This window comes from Triticum aestivum, chromosome 7D, assembly GCF_018294505.1.
Source record: "Triticum aestivum cultivar Chinese Spring chromosome 7D, IWGSC CS RefSeq v2.1, whole genome shotgun sequence".
Classification (NCBI taxonomy): Eukaryota; Viridiplantae; Streptophyta; class Magnoliopsida; order Poales; family Poaceae; genus Triticum; species Triticum aestivum.
In genome coordinates this window covers 430739629-430762856 of record NC_057814.1, presented here as the reverse complement: position 1 = coordinate 430762856, position 23228 = coordinate 430739629, and the positions used below count along the sequence as shown (strand labels likewise).

Genomic DNA, 23228 nt, shown 5'->3' with positions numbered 1-23228 from the left:
ATGGCGTTTACACCCTCAAAGAGAATGTTCCGCATTTACTACGAGACCCTTGCCCTTCTTAAGTGTTCAGTAGAAAATGCTGTCAACCATTCTCTTTGAAACTGTAAACGCCTAGTATTTCACAGTTTCCCATCCATAATAAATACCCTTGTGTTTGTTAAGCTTCATGCACTAGCCAACGCAAGAAAAAGTCCGAACTGATGGAAAGGGCTAGGCAATCCACATATACACTTCAACACTCCCTCTCACGTGTGACACGGGAAGTCAACACATGGATAGACTCAGAGGTATGGCTCAAGAGGCCTATACGTGGACACAAAGGAGGGAACAACAATTTTGAATAAATTGCGAAAGCCAGGACTTGTACTCAAGACCTTAGGCCCTGATACCATGTTAAGCTTCATGCACTAGCCAACGCAACCAAAAGTCCAAACTGATGGAAAGGGCTAGGCAATCCACATATGAACTTCAACAGTGTTATCCATATATAAATTCCCTAAGCGGCGGTGGCCCTATATTGGCTGCATTTGATGTGCATACACAAGCATCTAATATGGCAGCCAGAGATTGGATTTAACATCGCTCATTCAAAGGAGTAATTAAGTGGGATAGAATGCCATGCAAAGCTCAATATGATGATGGTAAGAAGCCTAGAACGTCATGCAAAGATGAACATATGGGAGTATAATATGATGACGGTAAGAAGCTATACATGGGAGCCAAAATATGACATACTGGCACCTAACACCGGCACTCCATCCCTTCAGTTGTACGGTTGCACTAGTCCACCTTTACTTTGGTAAATATATAATATAATCGTGGTAAGAAGCTACAGATGGGTGCAAAAATATAGCATGCTGCCACCTTATGATGGCACACTGACAAATATGACAATGCCAGCCTTGGCATCTTTGTATTATGCAGCAAAAGGACAGCATCATCATAGCACGATGATGCATGCGAAGACAGGAGGATATATTTCAACCAATATGGAAATTCAAAACCTAATAAGAACTAGCTTGGACACGAAAAGATTATAACTACTAGGTGCGAAGAATACAGGATATACCACAGATGCAACACACACACACACACACCAATGGTAGTAACATACTCTGAGTCGGTTTCCCCATCAAGCATACTGAACAGATTCTCTTCGATGTTCTCATTGATCATTGCAGCCTGACATAGAAGATTCAGCGGCAAATAAGACAAGCGGAAGTAATTGCATAGGATTCTTCCACAACAGGAAATTCTGGATAAAACATATGTATTCTTACCATATAAAGATGCCAAAAAATGTTATAGCATCAAAGAGGTCATTCAAGTTTATTCAAGTGAAAGAGCTAAAAATTTAATTGATTAATGAACTAGCTGTCCATCAAACTCATATTAAAATGTTATCAGTGACAAATCAAACATCAATTTGAAAAATATGACAAAATAATATAACGACATCAGATCTTCCTGCATACAAAGTTAATGGCATCCAAAATGGCAGAGTTGGCAGTAATTAGTGAGTGCTTATTGCTAACACACTTACTGCTACTGGATTTTACTTTACGTAGTAAAGATTACATGCATATTTTCCAGAAATAGCAATAAGTTTAGACAGTTACCCTTGTAAGAAAATTTGCATGCACAGGTAGCTTTTACATTAAAATAAGACAAATCAGTATGAGAATTTATGCCAAATAATATAGTGACAAGCAATCAAAAATAAATCCTCATTTCCATGCTATGTACTCCCTCCGTCCGGGTTTATTGGGCCCTTGGACCAAAACTTAGAGACCAAGGCAACCTCGAACGCAGAGATATAGCTTTGATTAGAACCAGTAGTTAAGCATGTATTATTGCCGATAAACCAGGCCGCCGGGATCGCAGTAACTGTGCCTGTGATTTTCCTGGAAAGCGCACGAATGCATGCTCACGTGCGCGCTAATCGTGGCTGCATGGCCAATCAGGACCATTAAAGATGCGTGTGCTAGCTGTTTCTTGAAACGTCCCGCGCTTTAAAACTGCACGCGAGATTAATTCGGGAGAAAATCGAGGGCTTCCCCCTGCAGGGGCCTTGTAAAACTGTACGCGTGAGTGTTGCTTACGGGCCCAATAAACCCGGACGGAGGTAGTACAACATAAAGCGGAAAATTATAACTTTTATGCAAATGATACTAGAGACTGTCAGGTATTTGGACTGAAGCACTAAAATAAAGGGTTTCAGCTTGCATGCCTTACCGGGTCTCTTTCGATCAGATGACGCAATGTCGACACTGCTAAATACCTATGGCTTGGCTGTTACAAAAGTAGGCCACAGTAAGGGAAGGGAATGCTAATATCGAAGTAAATGAATACGCACTACGGCATAACCTACCTGTTTACAGAAAGGAGATGTTAATAAGAAAGTAAACAACTACACAGGACCGCGTACCTGTCTTGAGAAAAGCGTTGGGACAAGACTTCGAACATGGGAATGCACAGGAACAGCTTGAGGAGCAAAAAGAACAAGCTGCTGAGCAAACCTAACTGATCTGCAACATACAAGAGAAAATACTTTGAGCACTACATCCAAAGCTGACCTCTCCTAATCACCTACTTGTTAAAGAAAATAGATATTATTTATGATCATTACGTACTCTAGAAGTGTAGCCGTTTCATTTGAGGAGCTTATCTCTGCAATGACAGACTGAACTTAACAATATGAGTCGTGTGAACAACTTCCTCTAGAAACAAAAAAGGAGAAAAATAGCTGCAAGTTCATGTCTCTTAAAGACAGTAAATGGTCCCTCCATTACTAGATACATGTCATTCTAGCAACATGCACGAGAACTCAAGCACAAGAGAGACTTAACAAGATGAACTTTACACTGTTCATTAGTTCAATACCCTCTGTATTATACTTTACATAGCTATACCCAGAAGTTTTCGTTATGGAAGATATGTGACATGTGCATCCCAAAGCGGTAGAATGACATGTGAACCTTGAAGTGGTAAAATGACATGTATGAACAAAACTAAAAGGGTAGACTGACATGTATATTCATTAATAAGACATTAATTATTAGCAAGATCCAATGAAAAATAGGCCGGACCTTCCTTTTTCTTGAATAAAGGTTACCAGAAAATTATAGAGAAAAAATTGTCCAACCTTGCAGCGTGAAAAGAATATGCTACCCGGAGCAAGTTCAGGACCGAGAACTGCCACTATTGCATTGATAAGATGGCCTATTTCCTGTCTAAAATCCACGTAACCATTTTCTTCCAACAGAAGAATTTCCATAGCAAGGAAAAGTGTCCCCTGTGTAACAACATATCAAAGCACCCATTACAAATTTACAATCAGCAGTACAAGAATACAATTATTATGCAACTAGTGGGCGAAATAAAGGCACAAAAGGTGATATTAAGAGGTAGGCCTGCTTGGTTGGTGCCTAGCATGCCGCATTTCGCCACACTACATGTTAGGCAAATTTGCCTGAGTTCGTCACCCTGTTTGGTTAGAGGCGGCACTTGTACCAAGATACATTTCCTACAGCATGGGCCCGACCACTGACTGAGAAAGGTGTGACAAGATTTTCTTTGGTTTGGCAACATGGCTTTCACTTTCATTGCCTGGTAATTTGCCAAAAAAGTGGTTTTGCCACACTATACCTAAGCTTAGATATGGCAAGGTTAGCTTTGAACCAAGCATGCCCCTAGTATACCAACCAAAGATACCCTAATTCCACGAAACTGAGATGTTTAATAAGTGTGAAGGCGAATTGCATGGAAGGATCCCTCCTGATTAAGTGTATCCATGGATGTTTGACAGTAAATGGAAATTGCTTTGCCAAAGTGGCACAGTTATGATGCTAAACATGTAGATCCACATGTTACTCTCAAATAGGATAATATTCCACATGTTTCCCTTGAGATAAAAAATGGTGAGGACTACAATCCCTGCATCTCATACCCCTATTTAAGAGATGTTAAACAAAAATGTACTTAATACCGGTGTGTTCTGGTGTGTTGTATAAATCCTCGCACCATCAACACAACAGCGTAGATAGTTCACAAAAACTGCATGGCATGTATGAAAGATGACAAAAACCAAAAGGAAACTAACAATACTATTGAAACCTATGCATGGCTGCCACATTACAAGATTTCTCTGCGTATGAAAATCTGATGAGAATGTAATTACTAAGATGGTGTAAGAACAGTCACTGAAAACCTTTGCACAGCAAGTGTATAACTCACTAGGTCGAATTCATACACAATTCATTGCTCGAAAAGAGTGTTACAACTTATGAAATAAGACTGACGAAAAATACCTGAACCTGGGAGACGTAAGACAAGCCAGCAGCTTCGATGGTCAAAAGAAGAGCATGGAGTGACCACAACTGCAGGTTAGAATTAGAACTCTTACTCAAATGAGACAGCGAGTTCACAGTTAGAGTGACCAGAGTAGATAATGCCATTCCCCCTGCACTGCACCAACAAAAAGAGCATTACTGCAGTGAACTCCACGTGTCAAACATACCCACACAAACTAACTCCACATAGGTAACAACTTACCCTATAGACACCACTACATCTCCCCACATAATCCAAATAAATAAACAAGGTGACACATGCTTCTAACGAGCAATTTCACATACATAAGACAGTTAAATACTAGAACTGATATACTCCCTCCGTTCCAAAATAAGTGTCTCAACTTTATACTAACTTTAGTACAAAGTTGTACCAATCTTGAGACACTTATTTTGGGACGGAGGGAGTAACATATATGTACGACTAGTCCAATGCATTTGCTACACATGAGACAGAAAAAAATATTACAAGCTCTAACCACGCCCTAAATTTTTAATTGCAGCTCTCAGACTTCTTCAAATTACAAATTAGCCCAATTTTTCCTTTTTGAACCCTAGACACATATTTTAAATTTAAGGCTCTGCTGCAATTCCCAGCCATGGTCCATGCCAACATAGCCCAATCTTTTTTTCCTTTTTGAACCCTAGAGGCCTAGACACATTTCTTTAACTTAAGGCTCTGCTGCAATTCTCAACCATGGTCCATGCCAACATAGCCCAATTTTTCCTTTTTGAACCCTAGACACATTTTTTTAATTAAAGGCTCTGCTGGAATTCCCAACCATGGTCCATGCCAACATGCACCGAACCACCACCATTGTACTTGGCCCCTGCCATCCCCTCGAGTTTGCCGTCGTCAACCTTATGCCACACCATACCCCCTAACTTCACGGCCGTTGACCTTTTGTTGGATTGCATAATGGTAAAATCAGACAGAACCACCAGTTGTTGCTGCAGTTTGCTAAAATGGAGGCATGCACATGCTACAGAGTTTTTGTAACCAGCAACGACATTAAGCAATTTCATTGATTAGTGTTATTATTAAGGGTAGTTCAGGAGTTGAGACACAAAATTGCTCTACTAACTTGCTTAATTTCCATATTTTCCCTCTTAATTTTTGTCCAATCCCCGAGACTTAAGGGGAGCACTCTCCGGTCTACTCAGTGAGGTCATGCACCATGGTGTACTAGTGTGATTTTGTGTACACACATCGCAGGGTGGCTATTTAGGATTTAGTTATATGAGATTTCCTTTTTGTGGGATAGCTAGGATTTGTTCTTGCTAGCTCTTTCTCTGGTTTTATTTTAGTTGCTTTTTACAACTGGGAGTTGGGGAGACAAAGAGGAAAAGTGTCATCACCATTCACCAGTCTCTATACTAGTACAGAAACTGATAGAAATACAAATTACAAAAGCGAGATGATTTAAACTTTGCGGGTACAAGCCTGTGCAATGCAAGCTAGCTCAAACTAGCCTAACCAAGCTTGATGTAGGTTTGGCTCCTCCATACTTATGCAACACAAATGACGAAATATTTGTGTTAACACAGTACTGAACATATCGAAGTAAGGTGAGCAATATCCCAGGTGACCAAAAAAAAGGCTTCCGCCAGGTAAAGCCTGAACTGTCTTTTATAGGGAGAGGAAGAATAAATACAATAATAAGCAGAACTTACGTTCGATGAATGCATCCCAATGAAAGTGCAACCGATGCTGCATAGCTCAGATCCACTGGTGTTACTAGCTCTCCAAGAAGGGAACGAGCCTAGTAAATTCAAAAACCACTTCCATTACTATAGTCTAGAAGATGAAAATGTATCTGGGGAGAAATGAAATGCATAACCATCTACAACATGCCTGGAGAGTGGAGAGTATGAAGGATAAAGTGCATAACTGATAAAAAATTGTAGTAATTTTATACAAAAATTCAAAGTTGACAAAGCAGGCAAATATTAATATTAAGTGCAAAAGTATGACCACACTCAAGAGACAAACCATTCTTGCGGTGAATATATCATTCCCAGTGCGTGCCAGTAAACCAAGACCCTCACATGCTGCCCGCCGTTGTGCTGTAGAAATTTCACTCTCCCCTAGGATGCCCTGATGCCAGTAATCACGTTAAATTTTTTTTGGTGTGTGTGTGTGTGGGGGGGGGGGGGGTAGTTTCGCAAATTTGATCTGTACTCTGTACGCATACTTTACCTTGAATATAGATTGGATCATACTAAATATATCAGTTGGCAATGATTGAGCGCCACGTAAAGTCAGTAACTCCTGAACAGAGAGCACGATGATATTAAAATTAAGAAAACAAATTAGACTGTTAGCGCTCTCAGCTTATAACAAATATTAGAAGTACCTTTAGCCCTGACAATAGAGCAACACAGGCATTTGAAACAAGAAACATATACCAAGAGTACTTCTTCCCAGCCTTGAGGCACTGGTCAATATTGTTCAGGAGTCTTATCTTGGCAGTATTGTCCTGTCAATAGGCATATGAACAAACAAAAATAGAAAATCATTAATCAACAAAAGCAGAATTCCCAAGTTAAAAATGAACGAGTCGCTGAAGTTAACTGCACCTGACATGCAAAGATAGAACCATAGCACAGAAGCATCTGATTAACCAGCATTTTGCTTACTGATTCTGGCTTCAATAAGAAAAACAAACATATATTAGCCCATTCAGAGTGTGCACCTGACTGTAGAAAGTCGATGGCATCCACATGTATCAACAGTAATAAGCTTAGTTGAAGTTTGGATTAATACATAAGGAAGTTACTAATGAGTAAGTGAACAACCGATCAAAAACACTGCAAACATTATCCCAGTTCAAACATAACTTCAGTGTGTGACTGATAAGTGATCATAGCCTCATAGGACACACTCGCTATCCTGTACCCTTACTCAGTCCTCACACTGGATGCTATTTTCCTATTTATAATTCTTCGCACAATTTTGTTCAAATAAAAGAAGTGCGGTTAAAGGAAAAAACAGTATTGATTTTCAGAATGACAGTATATACATGCATCAAAAGAGCTTACCAGGCACAGGCAGCTTTGTTAATTAGCAATTGCTTCTCTTGTAAAAGGGAACATTTAAAAAAATCCTTATGTACATAGTGCTTTCTAGGTATAAGCTTAATGTAGGATTCTTATTGACTAATACTAAATTAGTTCCTTCCTGAACCAATTATTGTATTTTAGAACTGGCCTAGAGTGTAGTTTCCATGTCTGGATGCATGTGAAACATATCAATAGTATCAAGTTTTGAGCAAACATAAGCATAAAGACAGCTGGGCCGAGGTATTGAAAAGATAACTACCTGAGGAAAGTTGCTGATTTCATCATCCCACACACATGGTAGAAATCCATCAACACCACCATCAAAAGCTCGTAGTTCATCCTCAAATGAATCCCTGATTAGTAATAACCAATAAACCATCATAAATATTTTTAAAAGAAGACAGTGTAGTTGGCCATAGTTCAGTACAACGAGAACTCATACTTGGCACGCTACCTTCCAGGTATCCACGGGCCCAAAGAAGCATCTCTCTTATCTAACAGAAACTTCAAGCATGAGCTTTCTTCCCATCCGGAAGGGTCACTAGTTTCATCACCCGGAAAGTTAATACATAGAACAAAAGGCGAGTGATACAGTATTAAAGGAATGCAGAATGAGAAAAAAGAAGGGAATACTGGCTGTCAAATGCTGAAGATGAATTACATGCTTTAAGTCTCTATGTTTTAGAGCACACCAAGGACCTACAACGTAATAGAAGTTCTATCGTATTGGGAGTTCGTGTAGCCAGGTACCTTGATGAAGCATATGTGAAAATAGCGCTCAAAAGAATAAATTGAAAAGACAGAATTGCCTTTTAAGACCATGATAATGCCATATTGTGTAATCATTCAGAGTTTTAGAAAGCAATTCATATACAACACAATAATGTCCAAATGTTGCCAGCACTAAGGACAAAACAGTTATGCAAATTGTACTGTAGCACTGAGTCCCAGAAACGTTTTCTTCGAGTGTTTATTGTCAAGTATGCTTGGCAGACCCATTTGAAATCTCTCTTGTGCAGATAAGATACATGATTGGGTAGAATTTAATTAAATCCTAGTTAAAAAATTCTTAGTGCTCAAATACAGTTGCACAATTATATGTAGCCGATCACATTAAATTGAGTAGATGGACCGAAATAAACAAACCAATTTAGGGTAACTGAGCACACAAAATTAAGTTGTGGGGCATGCAGTGTAACACTCCAAATAATCAAAAGGGAGGTTCGAATGTATTATGGTCAGAGGTTGGTAGCAGGTGTTGGTGCTCGCTAATTTTTATTAAATTCTACTCCCTCTGTAAACTAATATAAGATCTTTTAGATCACTACTTTAGTTTACAGAGGGAGTACATTTTAATGCATAATGACATGCCAAGCATAAATATAATAAAACCATGCTATTCAAAATACACCACCTGAATGGGCTTGAACACAGCTGAAGCATTTGCTCATGCTCTGATTGATAAACCACTGGATTGGAAAGAGACTGATACGCCATCAGTGTTCTAGTTGTGAAGAGATTCAGTGCAGACTTGAGATTTGGCAGTTGCTTAGTGCTCAACGAAGATATAAGGGATAAAGCTCTGCATTGTATAGCTTGAAACTTAGCCTTCACGGAATACACACTAAAGACTAAAATAGGAATTCAGCAGTGAATTTTACGCACCCACCAAGGTAGGCCAGGACAGGGTTAAGTAAGATTCCACCATTAGCAGTTGCGATAATAGGAGAAACGAAGCTTCTTATGAAAGCAGTAAGCGCCTCGATTGCAACCGACAGAACGCTGCAGCAAAAAGCTAAACAAATCAGCGAATTAACTAAAAAAATAACTTTAGCAATGAACAGATTTGCAGAAGTTGTCCAGTGTATTTTATTTTCTTTATCTCTACTTTCTTGTTTTATCTGTATCTGGTAGGAACCGATGTGAACCTTTCATGGCATTGTTGTCTATCTTACTTGATGTGGTTAGGGACTTCTATTCCTATAGAAGTGCAGGCAGATCATTGAGATCCTTAAGCAAAAACTAACCAGAAGTTCTAGTTTCCCCCTCCTTCTCCAAGGCTGCAAAAGGCCTAATACCTATCTACCAACTCAGGGAAGAGCGCTGCCAACGGCTAGATGAGGGTGATCCCCTACAGTCGATTGCTCTACTTTCAGTCTTCAGACCCATGCCCAACCATGCATGTCACAACTCACAACTTGGTATCAAACAAAGAATCATGGAAGAAATAGAAGTATCAAGGTTGCAAAGCTTGCAGGTATGGAAGACAGAGACATCCAGGATGACAATGAACGGTATCACAAAAATGTTTTTGAAGCTATTATGAAACTATCTATGAACTAGAAACATGCAATACATGTGTAGTTGCTGAAACGAACCGCAGTTCTGATGCCCAGTCCTGTATATGACTAAGGTACGACTCAGGATTTCCAGTAAAAGGACTAGCCCATAGCAAAAGAACATCAAACACTTGATCTTCCAGCTCCTGCATACATACCACAGAAAAGAGCCATCGATATGTAAGCTTTATAGCAATATATATACATGAGACACATAGACAGTATCTGCAATACCTCTTTTGGCATGGATGCTAAAAGAGAAGCTAATAACAACCAGCCAGCTTCACGCTCTGCTATAGCAGCCACTGGGTTTCGGCTGAAGCCATTCAGCATCTTTTTGGACAACTCAAGTACGGAATTGGGCAGCCTGCACGTTTATTGAATAGGAAAAGTAAGATAAATTTATAATATATGAGGGTCAAAACATTGGAAAAACAAATAGCGCTTATTCCTTGGGCATAATTTCCACTAACAGAAATAATAAATGAGAGTTATCCATTCTAACATTGTGTTTTTAATACATGTTGGCACTGTTAAGAATGCTTATCAAAGTTATGAACCTGCGACAATAGATCCAAAACAAAGTTGGCACAACCTAGTATCATACCCTTTTCATGCCAAATATATGGTTCAGATTTCAGAATATTAGAGCATTTATAGCCTTTTCATGCCAAATATATGGTTCAGATTCCAGAATGTTAGAGCATTTCTTTATCCACTGCTTCTGCTTTGTTCACATGAATAACAAGGTAGGTTTTGTATCAACTACAGAAACGTAATGCTAGGCGCTAGTTAATTCATGAAATTATTTTTGTTATTATGCCAGAAGGGACTTTGATACAGTCGACAGGTGAACGACCTGACAACAACAATGACCTAGTACACTTTCACGGGGTGCTAATGGTACTCAGAGATATATGAGAGCACACAACACACTAAAAAATATTGAACGTAGCCCCACCAGATCACACTGCCAAGGATCCAATCTAAAACTTGGCCCAAGGCTACATCGTTACCAAACAAACCTAGGAATACAGCAGCAAACTGATGTAACAAACCTTAGGCAAATTTCAAAAGCTACAAAATACTATGAAGATGTAGTGGTGAAACAATGCAAGCAGCCCCACAAACTACTGCCATATGAAAACTTATGAATGTCATTTCCCATTCACAAGTAGGGAGCGCGGGGGTACAAAGACTTCAGATATATTTGACCGAAATGTACATCTTCATTCATTTACAATTTACAATCAGAGACTAAAACCAAGGAAAATATCGCGAAGTATAATGAAATGAACCTTGCAGGGTAACCAAGAAGTAACTTTGGCGAGATCGCAACGAGAGTAGCTAACACAGTAGCCTGTCCATGTAGCGAATCAAGCTCATGGTTCAGATTTTTACCCTGCTTTAAGTAAATTTATCAAGAGGGTAAATGTCAAGGCAGTAAACTGTATCATGCATATATGATGCCAAATACAGTATAAAGTAGCAATAACTAATGAAAAGATAAACCAATAGTCGCTGATGAACATATTAAACTACAAACACAACATAATATGTTAGAGACTAGTGCCAATTCATCCTATAGGAAAGTCCGGACTAGATCAGCAAGCCTTTGTACTGATTAATGAGTGAGGTGAGTAAAAACAAGTGTACAAAGACTCTCTGCCAGTGCTGCAAGTACTATGCTCTAGGCTTACATGTATTTATCATGCTGTATGCATGATGCATATTTTTTAACCACTGTTTCCTCTTTGTGAGACAGCAGAAAGTAATTATGAAGCTGCAACACAGATCAATTCTCAAGACTGTAACATGAGAGGTTCAATTACAATTAGAAACAGCGACATCGGTTGACTCTGCGCTTTAAAGAGTAACTATTTAAGTACGTACTAAATATTAAGTAGCATGGCTAGCTGTGCACTGTGAACATCCGGAACAACCGCTTATCCCTAGGTATAATAAGTTTATGAAATGCAACAGACAAGCTTCACTATACCTTATCAAATGATAAAGTCTCCCTGAGAGCATGTAATGTTGTAATACCATATGAGACTAAACCGCCAACACATGTCGGATCAACTTCCGCTAAAGCACGCAATGTTAAAGCAGCCTCGACACGAACCTATACAATGTCAACAAAGATATTAGGGTTGGTCAACCACTTAAGACAACATACAAATGAACATCTGTAGCATTGATTGATGGTAACAGAAAATTTAAGCATGGCTTGAGTTTCATTTTTAGAAGAAACAACTGTACAAGGTGCAGCAACAGCAGGACATGCCAAAATGACTGCCACTATATTCAGCTTTCAATTTACTCAATACTCATATTAAAGGGAACCTTGTAGAATATAATGGAAGACCACAGTAATATTCAGTTTTCCTCGGTACTCAGTAATACAGTAGGCAGCAAGATCAATGATACACTGAATGTGAAGTTCAGACACTGCATGCAAATTTTGTATTGACAAGCAGGCAAGTGTGTGATAAGCTATGTTGGTCGTTTGCAGGAAACAGATTGATGAAATATGATATGCAATCAGAAAAATGAATATTGGCACCAGAAAAGTAAGTATATGTGTAGTTTACTCAACATCAGTGGTTTACTATTTCATTGATGTCATTGATGTTGAGAAAAAACAAGCAGTTGAACAATGAAGAAAATGTTCTCAAGACGGAGTAACATGACATGTAATATAGCAATGGCACAAGCAAGTGGATCTGTGACTACATGGTTATCTAGTCATCTAGTAATATATATCTCTGAAAGCTGAAATAAAATAATTTTGTAGTATACATCTATCATACATGAGGATTCAGTAAGCTACATGTGTTTAATCGTGGAATTGCATAGCAGATATGTACAACAGAGATGATGTGAAAAACAAAATGTTCATGTACTTATGAATTTAAGAGTACACAAAATGAAAATTCAGGAAACCTATTTTGCAACATACATTTGCTGAAGAATGAGATAATGCTGCAACGACTGTGTTATCAAGAATATCCTTGAATTCAGATGGAACCTGTGTGATGGAGCATGGGATGTTACTCATGTACGCATAGCATTGATCCAAAAACAGAAAATTAGCTGAGTACTATGGCAAAGAGGTATAAAATGGAAACATCATTGTTTGTGGGAATGATATATGAGGCTCAGAGCCACATGCGAGTAACACATTGGATAGTACTTTTCCAACTTCACGATCTCTGTGATGGTACTGAGCAACTGCCCATAAACAGATAGCAAATAAGAATAACACTTTCGCCAAAGAGAATATAAAATCATACACGTAACTCAAAGTAGCTGGAAATGCATCAAGTATGCTACTTGGTTGAGTTATAACAATCGAGGCTGCAAATTAAACAGGGAAAAAACATTGATAATACATCATCCCTTCGAGTGCAAATACCTCGCCCAAGCTTCTCAAGAGGTAAGATAGAATGCGTAATGTTGTCACTCTCGTCGGAGCAGAATAATTTGAAGACTCCAACTGCACTCAACAATACATACAGAAATTCAAAGGATGTAAGGAAATTCACTCAGGCTTTTTATACTGTTTTTCAGAACCAGGTTGAAGCTATCGAACCTTTTTTCCCAGAAATACCAAAAATTCACCCTGTGTTGGCTCGGTCATCTGGTCAGCAAAACCAACTCGGAGGACATATAGCACACATGCCTGGGCATTTAGATATAAAAGCAATAAGAACCTTTAAACTAAAGCAACTGAAGTGGAATAACATTTTCTTGCCAGTATTTGATATCCTGTTTTCTTAACAAACAAAATTACAAATTCATACTAGTTTAGACTAATTGGAAACAAGCATCAAACTGCTGGGCTCTTACAAAGCACATGTTCCACTTCTTGTGTCACATTTCTGTCATCTATAGGTGAACTAATTCCATGTGGACATTTCATATTTCTAGGTAACTCATGCAGCTGCATCAATCCATCCTCAAAATAAATTCTAATAAATTGATAAACCGCATGTGGAAAAGGCAGTCTCTCTTGTGAAGGAAATATTTGCTGACAATACAGCCATTTTAAAACATAATAATTCATGGTTGAAAAAAAATATGGATACACAAGTTCAAACTTCAAACCAAAATTGACAAAGGAAGCTACCAATGCGTGTGGATCAGGAGAACCATTCCCTTGGAGAATTTCCATCACTTGTACAGCATAGTTTTGAAGTTCACTGTCCAGGGTACCGTACTTCATATGGATCATCTGCACCAGAGAACTTTTGTTAAGAGAGAGAAATGAAATATCAATGTGCTACAAAATGCAATCAGGCTACTTGTGAATTAAGGTAAATTTAGTAGAATTGAGGCATAGAATCTTTCTAGTTCAAATAGGAAGACAACTTTTTGTGAGGGAGCCAAGTGACAATAACTAGTAGGAAGTAGGTATGTTTCTTTGTTTTTTTGCTGGCTAGAAGAAAAGCACCGATGTTCAAGTTAAAAGTGGACTTAAATCTCATTGATGGGGCTGTACATCCGCTCACCCACCCACTGAGCTAGGTCGGTTGCTAATTCACTACAGCGACAAGCTAACAATTGAAAGATAAATATAATGAAGTTGAGATGCCTAATGATGCATCCCTTAGGATGGAAGTGAACGGCAACAACCCTTTGAAAGGGTATTTACTACTCAACAACCTTTTTAGGTCTTCATGATAATCAGTTTGGTACATTGTATACATAGATAATTCAAACAATGGTTTTATTTTTATTTTCTTTATTTTTTGAACGAAAACAGTAACTCCGTCTATGTTGCCTCAGCATAGCCGGTCCCAAGCCCAGGTAAAGGAGGAGGGTTGTGATAGGCTTGGCGAGCCAACGTAAAAACTCAGCCACTCTTATGGAGATGAAACCCAAAAGATTTTCGTTGGGGCGTAACCCTCTCAGCGATGCGCCACATCAGAACCCGGGTGTGGGTGTCAAATGGGCAAGGTCCCCCCCCCCCCCCCCGGTGGCGCGCCGTATCTTGATCTGGTGGCAAGTGGCAAGTGAGCGATGATCGGGTCGTCGCATCCTTAGTGGCCCGCTACATGGGCGCCCGAATGTAGTGGAAAATGAGCAAGGGTCTTCGCATTTGACTCGACGAGTGCGAAGGGTAAGGAAGCTAGTCAAGCCTAGGAGGATCCACTTAGGTAGCTGGAACATAGGGTCTCTGACAGGGAAGCTTCGGGAGCTAGTTGATGCAGCGGTGAGGAGATTGTTGATATCCTTTGCATCCAAGAAACCAAATGGAGGGGACGGAAGGCGAAGGAGGTGGAGGATACCTGCTTCAAGCTGTGGTACACGGGGACGGCTGCAAACAGAAATGGCGTAGGCATATTGATCAACAAGAGCCTCGAGTATAGAGTGGTAGATGTCAAGAAATGTGGGGACCGGATTATCTTGGTCAAGCTGGTATTTGGGGACTTAGTTCTCAATGTTATCAGCGCGTATGCCCCACAAGTAGGCCTCAATGAGAACACCAAGAGGGAGTTCTGGGAAGGCCTGGAGGACATGGTTAGGAATGTACCGATTGGCGAGAAGCTCTTCATAGGAGGAGACCTCAATGGCCATGTAAGTACATCTAACACAGGTTTTGAAGGGGTGCATGGGGGCTTTGGCTATGGCATCGGGAATCAAGAAGATGTCTTAAGCTTTGCTCTAGCCTACGACATGATCGTAGCTAACACCCTCTTTAAAAAGAGAAAATCACATCTAGTGACTTTTAGTAGTGGTCGACACTCTAGCCATATTGATTTCATCCTCTCAAGAAGAGAAGATAGGCGTGCGTGCCTAGATTGTAAGGTGATACCTGGAGAGAGTGTTGTCCCTCAGCATAAGTTGGTGGTTGCGGACTTCCGCTTTCGGATTTGTGTCCAGAGGGATAAGCGTGCCAAAGTCGCTAGAACGAAGTGGTGGAAGCTCAAGGGGGAGGTAGCTCAGGCATTCAAGGAGAAGATCATTAAGGAGGGCCCTTGGGAGGGAGGGGATGCGGACAATGTGTGGATGAAGATGGCGACTTGCATTCATAAGGTGGCCTCGGAGGAGTTTGGAGTGTCCATGGGAAGGAGAAGCGAAGCTAAGGATACCTGGTGGTGGGATGATGATGTTCAGAAGGCGATTAAGGAGAAGAAAGATTGTTTCAGACGCCTATACTTGGATAGGAGTGCAGACAGCATAGAGAAGTACAAGATGGCGAAGACGGCCGCAAAGCGAGCTGTCAGTGAATCAAGGGGCCAGGCGTATGAGGACCTCTACCAACGGTTAGGCACGAAGGAAGGCAAGAGGGACATCTATAAGATGGCCAAGATCCGGGAGAGGAAGACGAGGGATGTTGGCCAAGTCAAATGCATCAAGGACGGAGCAGACCAACTCCTGGTGAAGGACAAGGACATTAAGCATAGATGGCGGGAGTACTTCGACAAGTTGTTCAATGGGGAGAATGAGAGTTCTACCATTGAACTGGACGATTCCTTTGATGATACCAGCAGGCGTTTTGTGCGGCAAATCCAGGAGTCTGAGGTCAAGGAGGCTTTAAAAAGGATGAAAGGAGGCAAGGCAATGGGCCCTGATTGTATCCCCATTGAGGTGTGGAAAGGCCCCGGGGACATAGCGATAGTATGGCTAACCAAGCTTTTCAACCTCATTTTTCGGGCAAACAAGATGCCAGAAGAATGGAGACGGGGTATATTAGTACCAATCTTCAAGAACAAGGGGGATGTTCAGAGTTGTACTAATTACCGTGGAATTAAGCTGATGAGCCATACTAAGAAGAATGACAAGTGTGACCAAAAATCAGTTTGGCTTCATGCCTAGGAGGTCGACCATGGAAGCCATTTTCTTGGTACGACAACTTATGGAGAGATACAGGGAGCAAAAGAAGGACCTGCATATGGTGTTCATTGACTTGGAGAAGGCCTATGATAAGATACCGCGGAATGTCATGTGATGGGCCTTGGAGAAACACAAAGTCCCAAGAAAGTACATTACCCTCATCAAGGTCATGTACGATAATGTTGTGACAAGTGTTCGAACATGTGATCTCGACACTGATGACTTCCCAATTAAGATAGGACTGCATCAGCCGTCAGCTTTGAGCCCTTATCTTTTTGCTTTGGTGATGGATGAGATCACCAAAGAACTAGCTATGGACAGGGGTGTGTGGAAGCTTGTTATCCATGTGCCAGAGCCATGAGTTGGTCGCGAGATCTTATGGGTTTCACCTCTAGCCTACCCCAACTTGTTTGGGACTAAAGGCTTTGTTGTTGTTGTTGTTGATGATGGATGAGATCACAAGGGATATACAAGGCGATATCCCATGGTGTACGCTCTTTGCGGATGATGTGGTGCTAGTAGACAATAGTCGGACGGGGGTCAATAGGAAGTTAGTTATGGAGACAAACCTTGGAATCGAAAGGTTTTAGGCTTAGTAGAACTAAAACCGAGTACATGAGGTGCGGTTTCAGTACTACTAGGCACGAGGAGGAGGAGGTTAGCCTTGATGGGCAGGTGGTGCCTCAAAAGGACACCTTTCGATATTTGGGGTCAATGCTGCAGAAGGATGGGGGTTTTGATGAAGATGTGAACCATCGAATCAAAGCCGGATGGATGAAGTGGCGCCAAGCTTCTGGCATTCTCTGTGACAAGAGTGCCACAAAAGCTAAAAGGCAAGTTCTATAGGACGGCGGTTCGACCCGCAATGTTGTAATGGCGCTGAGTGTTGGCCGACTGAAAGACGACATATTCAAAAGTTAGGTGTGGCAGAGATGCGCAAGTTGAGATGGATGTGTGGCCACACGAGGAAGGATCGAGTCCAGAATGATGATATACGAGATAGAGTTGGGGTAGCAGTAGCACCAATTGAAGAGAAGCTTGTCCAACATCGTCTGAGATGGTTTGGGCATATTCAGCGCAGGCCTCCAGAAGCTCCAGTGCATAGCGGACGGCTAAAGCGTGCGGATAATGCCAAGAGAGGTTGGGGTAGACTGAATTTGACATGGGAGGAGTCCGTAAAGAGAGATCTGAAGGATTGGGGTATCACCAAAGAACTAGCCATGGACAAGGGTGCGTGGAAGCTTACTATCCATGTGCCAGAACCATGAGTTGGCCGCGAGATCTTATAGGTTTCACCTCTAGCCTACCCCAACTTGTTTGGAACTAAAGGCTTTGTTGTTGTGTCGTTGCTGTTTTGAGCGAAAACAGTAGGGAAGGCCCTTACTGCGCCATTTTATAAATTTTTAAAAGATGGGATATGCACAATGGGTGAGAGGATGGGGCTTAGTCAGATTACAAAATGTCAGAGCCCACTTCAGCATTAAATTTCTCTTATCTTTGTACATATTTGACCTCTGCGCCCTGTGGCACTCTAACTCGGATGTTTTCGTAGTATCTTTACTTACTTTATGGTCAGTTACGCTTAATAGCTCATCCTTGTAGTCTCCTTACATAAATTTAGTCACCTTAGTATTGCACTATTCTAATTCCGTGATTTTTCTTTCGCGTCTTTGTGTTTACTTCCTACAAAACCTTTATTCCATTTCGAATAAAATTTTACCTGCAAAAAGAACACCCACGATAGGGACAAACCAACTCGGAGTTTCTTTGCATTGGCTCCATTTGCTGCAATAGGAAAACAGGGAAGATTTCAGTGAATGCACATAAGCATGAATTGTCGACTAAGTCACACATGGCTATCTGTGCCATATGCAGAAGCAGCGGCGTGCTCACATTGGCGGTATAATTGATAAAAAGAGCACCATAGCATAAATTTAAATAATTACAGAAAATAAGAAAAAGAAAGCGTTGCACACATTGTGATATCATATCAATATAAAAGAGGATCAAGAGGGAAGGAACCCCGGTGATACATTCCTAGGAAGACACTTGGATACACATTCCACCATTGAGCTACCTAGGGATTGACCATGTGCCCTATTCAAATATTGAGAATGCTAATTCTAGACAGCCTTGAGCATGCTACTAGCAATAAGCACATACTAGGATCAATGCCCATTTTCAGTATAGTGTGAGTTCGGCAACAAGTTTAACAATTGTGGTTCACACTGAATTCATACTGGTATTGTTTCACTTTCACATGCCTCTCCTTCATAATGCTTTCATATTAGTTCCTTTTTAAATAAAGACAGCAAATATGCAAGACTGGAATGAAAAAACAGTATTCAGAACAGTGTTACAACAACATACATACACACTCATGTCTTTAAATAGCTTTCATCACACTTAGAAAAGGACACCACTATTTACCTTTAACAAATGGCAAAATTAAATGCTTCTGTATACCATCATCAAATTTCTTTGCAGAAGCATTTTGCTTTTTTCCTCCTTTAGTTACCTGTCAACTAAAGTCATATACAGAAACTGACAGGAAAAAAGTTAAGAGCATATGAAGCTATATACCTGTGCATCTGGGTTCACTGCAAGAGCAAGTATGGCACCAAGTGCTTCTGCAAATGAATCTCTAACTGCTGACACATTATCTTCCAAGCCCTATAAAATGCCATCAAGCAAAGAATAAATTCAGCTAAAATAACTTCAACCACTGGTTTTTAAGTAAACATGTGGAATAAATAAAATGAGTAAACGATACCTTAACACAACAAGACATTGAAGTATCAAGTTCAGCCATCCCCAACCCAGGCCCACCTATATTAGCAAAGGCCTTCAAGCATCGCGCTGCTGCTACTCTAACAATATATGATTTGTCACTTATGCCTCCTCGCATGATTATGCGGAAAGCCTCCAGGTAAGCTGCACCACTACCACCACCACCAGAGCCTTCCAATGCATTCTCAAGCAAGAGGAGTGCATCTTGCCTTACAAAGTCCTGAAGATTCAAGTAAGAAAAAATTGCTTTTACTGGTAGACACTAGAAAATGAACAAGGAGCAAAAAGAACACCAGAAACGGGGCTGGAGATATGCATCAACACTATTAAGAAAATTGTGGGTCCTTGGAAACAAGAAAAAAGAAGGAACAAAAAGTCCCACAGGTGAACATATTCAGATTTACAGCAAGTCCCCGATCTTGTAGGAATCATTGTTTCTAGACAAACAAAAGCAAGTACTCCACATATTTTAACATAGATGTTGTATTGCAAGAGAAATAAAAAGATGATATGAATACCAAATAACAGTCAGATAATATTCTGTAGAAGGCACTGGAATGAGAACAGAAAGAATAATAAGGAAACTGAAGGGAGAAGCACAGACCTCATGATACTTCATCAGTTTTCCTACGATGTTTGATGTCTCAATCAATCCTGCGGTAATCTTGCGCCCGAATAAGTGGTAAATTTCTCCTAGGCATTGCGCTGCACCTGTTAGGAAATTATTTGGTTTTACATCATTAGAAACACAATCACAATCCATAAGCAGACCACATCATTATAGCGCGACTTCTATGAGAAATAGCAGGGGCCATCTAGTCCAGATCATTGCACAATGCACACCAGAAAAATGCATTACTACATCATACTATTATTTTTTTGCAGGCACATAATCATAACCAAATAATCTACCCAAATGGTAAGTGCCACACGTGTGGCACGAAGTAACACCTCCCTGACGTTTTTTACACTAAAGTTTCATCGGAAAAAAAACTCAAAAAAAATTGGAACTTGCCATCCAAACAGAAAGTCACCATGTTTCACAACTAAAGTTGCCATCCTCTTGTAACTAAGCTTGCCATCAAAAAACGTCAGGGCGGAATTGCTTCGTGCCACACGTGTGGCACTTATCAGGGTCCATAATCTAAGCCACTCATAATAATAATCACAAGCTCCGCCTATGTTGTCTCAACATAGCCAGTCCCAAGCCCAGGTAAAGGAGGAGGGTTGTGATAGGCTTGGTGAGCCAACGGCAAAACCCAGCCACTCTTATGGAGATGAAACCCAGAAGAACATCGTTGGGGCGTAACCCTCTTAGCAATGCGCCATATGGAACCCGGTGTGGTGTCAAATGGGCAAGGGCCAGGCCATCACCCCCTTGGTGGCGCGCCGTATCTTGATCTGGATACGGTGACAAGTGCGCAAGGATCAGGTCATCGCATCCTTAGTGGCGCGCTACATCGACGCCCGGGTGTAGTGAAAAATGAGCGAGGGTCTTTGCATTTGACTCGACGAGTGCTAAGGAAGCTAGTCGAGCCTAGTAGGATCCGCTTAGGTAGCTGGAACATAGGGTCCTTGACAGGAAAGTTAAGGGAAGCTAGTTGATACAGCGGTGAGGAGAGGTGTTGATCCTTTGCGTCCAAGAAACCAAATGAAGGGGGCATAAGGCGAAGGAGGTGGAGGATACCGGCTTCAAGATGTGGTACACGGGGACAACTGCAAGTAAAAATGGAGCAAGCATGAAGCATCTTGATCAACAAGGGCCTCAAGTATGGAGAGGTAGACGTCAAGAGGCGAGGGGACCAGATTATCCTAGTCAAACTGTTAGTTGGAGACTTGTAACGCCCCGGCCACATCCACCGGTTCCTGGACGTTACGCTTGGCAGGATCTAGACTGGCCCCACAGACCAACACTAGTCTTTCCTGCGCACTTTTGTCCTCACTCGTGTGCACCCGAGATCAGCTGCTCCAAGCCAAGCACGCTTAACTTTGGAGTTCTTTTCAAATTGGCTCCCGGAAAAGAAGGAATTCCTTGTTGATATGAGTAGTCTATCATTCCTATTAAGCCAGGCTCTCACAGGACTTGGTTCTCAATGTTATCAGCGCTTATGCCCCGCAAGTAGGCCATAATGAGAACACTGTTATTGGGTCTCGACAAGTAAACAGCGTAGATCCTTCTTTTCATTCAGCTAATGAGAGTATTTCCATGATTTCTCTTTTTTTGATAATTGTGGGCATTTACGTTCACCCGCTGGCTACAAGTCTATAAGTAAACGGATTTTTCAATAGATAAATTACAACTGCCAACACATCCGAAATAAGTTAAGAAATTTATACAGCATGAATTGTGATTCCTAACCTGCACATGCCATGGGATCCGCTCTTTTCACATCTACCAACCACCCCTGCAAGGTGCTCGCCCTTGAGTATACTGATATTGCATCACCTTTCTGAATTATCCGCCCCATTGCTGATGACGCCAACCGTCGAACAGGGCGGCAAGCACCAAAGACAAGCAAGGACTGGAGAGCATCCTCGCATTTCCTTTGCCAAAGTTGGATGGTGTCCTGAATAGCAACATCAAACACACAATTCAAAATCAGAGGTACCAAGGAAATCCTCCATTCATCACCTGAAGCTGCATATTACACTTTCTGGGTTAACATAATCAAAGAGCGAACTTCCTCGTGGTGGCTCATGCATCGCAAGTTTGACACACGCAAGCAGGAAGGGATGCAAAATTGTGAGCAATTTTCAGTTCAAATGCGTGTCAATCATGAAGCATTTATTTACTTCTTCTGCCCCCTCAGACGCAGCTAAAAGCAACCATATGACCCCATACTAGGATCCTCCGACCCAGCAACTAGAACAGAGTAGAGCTTTGCAAGGAGCCAAGGACACCGAACTCTAGCAGTGAACTACCGAAATTACTCCCCATAGCGAGCCAATTCAAGCAGATCACGGCACAGCAACACCGATCGAGGGAGCTCGTGCGGCAGTAGCATACGCATAGGCATTGCTATAGCAGCAGGGATCTGGAAGGTGAGATCTAGGGCAATGGGAGAGGAGGGTTGGGGCGCGACCTTGGGGGCCTCGTCGAGGGCGGAGGAGAGCTCGGAGAGGAGGTCGAAGCAGAGGAGCGCGTCGGGGGGCTTCTGCCTGGCCGACGCCACCACGGACTCCAGCTGCGCCACCAGAGCGCCGAACCGCGACAGCGGAATTGGCTCGCCGCCGGCGACGCCGCGCTTCGCCATGCGAAAGGTGGGGGAGGAGGGAGCGGGAGGGCGTGCGGGTGTTTGGGCCGATGGCCTTTTTCCGGTACCACTGGGATGGAGATCTAGAGTAGACGTGCCGCCCGGTGTGGTGCTTGGTTGGTAGTCAAAAAATTAGCTTAGCCAACATTTGCAACTCCAAAGCTTCTTAGTTTCAAAAAAAAAAAAAACTCCAAAGCTTCTTTAATTTTGGCAACTTATAAGAAATTGGAAAAAATGACTTTTTTTTTGGTAATATGTGTCTCATCCATATCATAAAGATTAAAGTAAACGAAATATGTATTTGGCAACTCTGTGCCCGATTGCAAAACTGCCACACCACTCGGTGTCCCTTCGATCGGCATCGCAGCATGATCCACTTTTTTCGGTTCTTCCACTCCTTCCCCGCGCTCGTCCTCTCCTTCAGGCGATGTCGCGTCGCGGCTCACATATAGTGGTCGCCGCCCCGCCGCCGCCGCCCGTCCGACGGCAAGCCATGGCGTCGCTGCTGCTGCGCAAGGTGTCGGGCTCCGTGCCGCGCCGCACGACCCGGACGCCTCCTCATCGTCCTACCACAGCGCCATGCGAGC

General features: G+C 41.6%; 1 protein-coding gene across 3 annotated transcripts in view; it reads right to left on the bottom strand.

Moving 5' to 3' along the window:
* Positions 1-22730, bottom strand: part of LOC123164931 (protein SWEETIE) — a 32059-nt gene extending 9329 nt beyond the window's left edge. For 2 of the 3 annotated variants that reach the window (XM_044582544.1, XM_044582547.1), the window contains exons 1-30: positions 22471-22730; positions 21747-21954; positions 19992-20098; positions 19371-19607; positions 19181-19270; positions 19028-19115; positions 18318-18382; positions 13887-13991; positions 13350-13439; positions 13173-13253; positions 12717-12785; positions 11754-11879; positions 11053-11159; positions 9989-10121; positions 9794-9900; positions 9081-9197; positions 8830-8997; positions 7870-7956; positions 7675-7768; positions 6933-7001; positions 6710-6832; positions 6553-6624; positions 6346-6450; positions 6027-6115; positions 4311-4467; positions 3146-3295; positions 2634-2683; positions 2429-2528; positions 2236-2292; positions 1115-1182 (exon numbers count right to left, since the gene is read on the bottom strand). In XM_044582544.1, coding sequence (XP_044438479.1) covers positions 1115-1182; positions 2236-2292; positions 2429-2528; positions 2634-2683; positions 3146-3295; positions 4311-4467; positions 6027-6115; positions 6346-6450; positions 6553-6624; positions 6710-6832; positions 6933-7001; positions 7675-7768; positions 7870-7956; positions 8830-8997; positions 9081-9197; positions 9794-9900; positions 9989-10121; positions 11053-11159; positions 11754-11879; positions 12717-12785; positions 13173-13253; positions 13350-13439; positions 13887-13991; positions 18318-18382; positions 19028-19115; positions 19181-19270; positions 19371-19607; positions 19992-20098; positions 21747-21954; positions 22471-22641 — 3290 coding nt within the window. In that variant the 5' untranslated portion in view covers positions 22642-22730. The remainder of the gene's footprint in view (positions 1-1114; positions 1183-2235; positions 2293-2428; positions 2529-2633; positions 2684-3145; positions 3296-4310; positions 4468-6026; positions 6116-6345; positions 6451-6552; positions 6625-6709; positions 6833-6932; positions 7002-7674; positions 7769-7869; positions 7957-8829; positions 8998-9080; positions 9198-9793; positions 9901-9988; positions 10122-11052; positions 11160-11753; positions 11880-12716; positions 12786-13172; positions 13254-13349; positions 13440-13886; positions 13992-18317; positions 18383-19027; positions 19116-19180; positions 19271-19370; positions 19608-19991; positions 20099-21746; positions 21955-22470) is intronic. The other variant, XM_044582546.1, reaches the window with a different exon arrangement.
* Between the last annotated feature and the right edge of the window lie 498 nt (positions 22731-23228).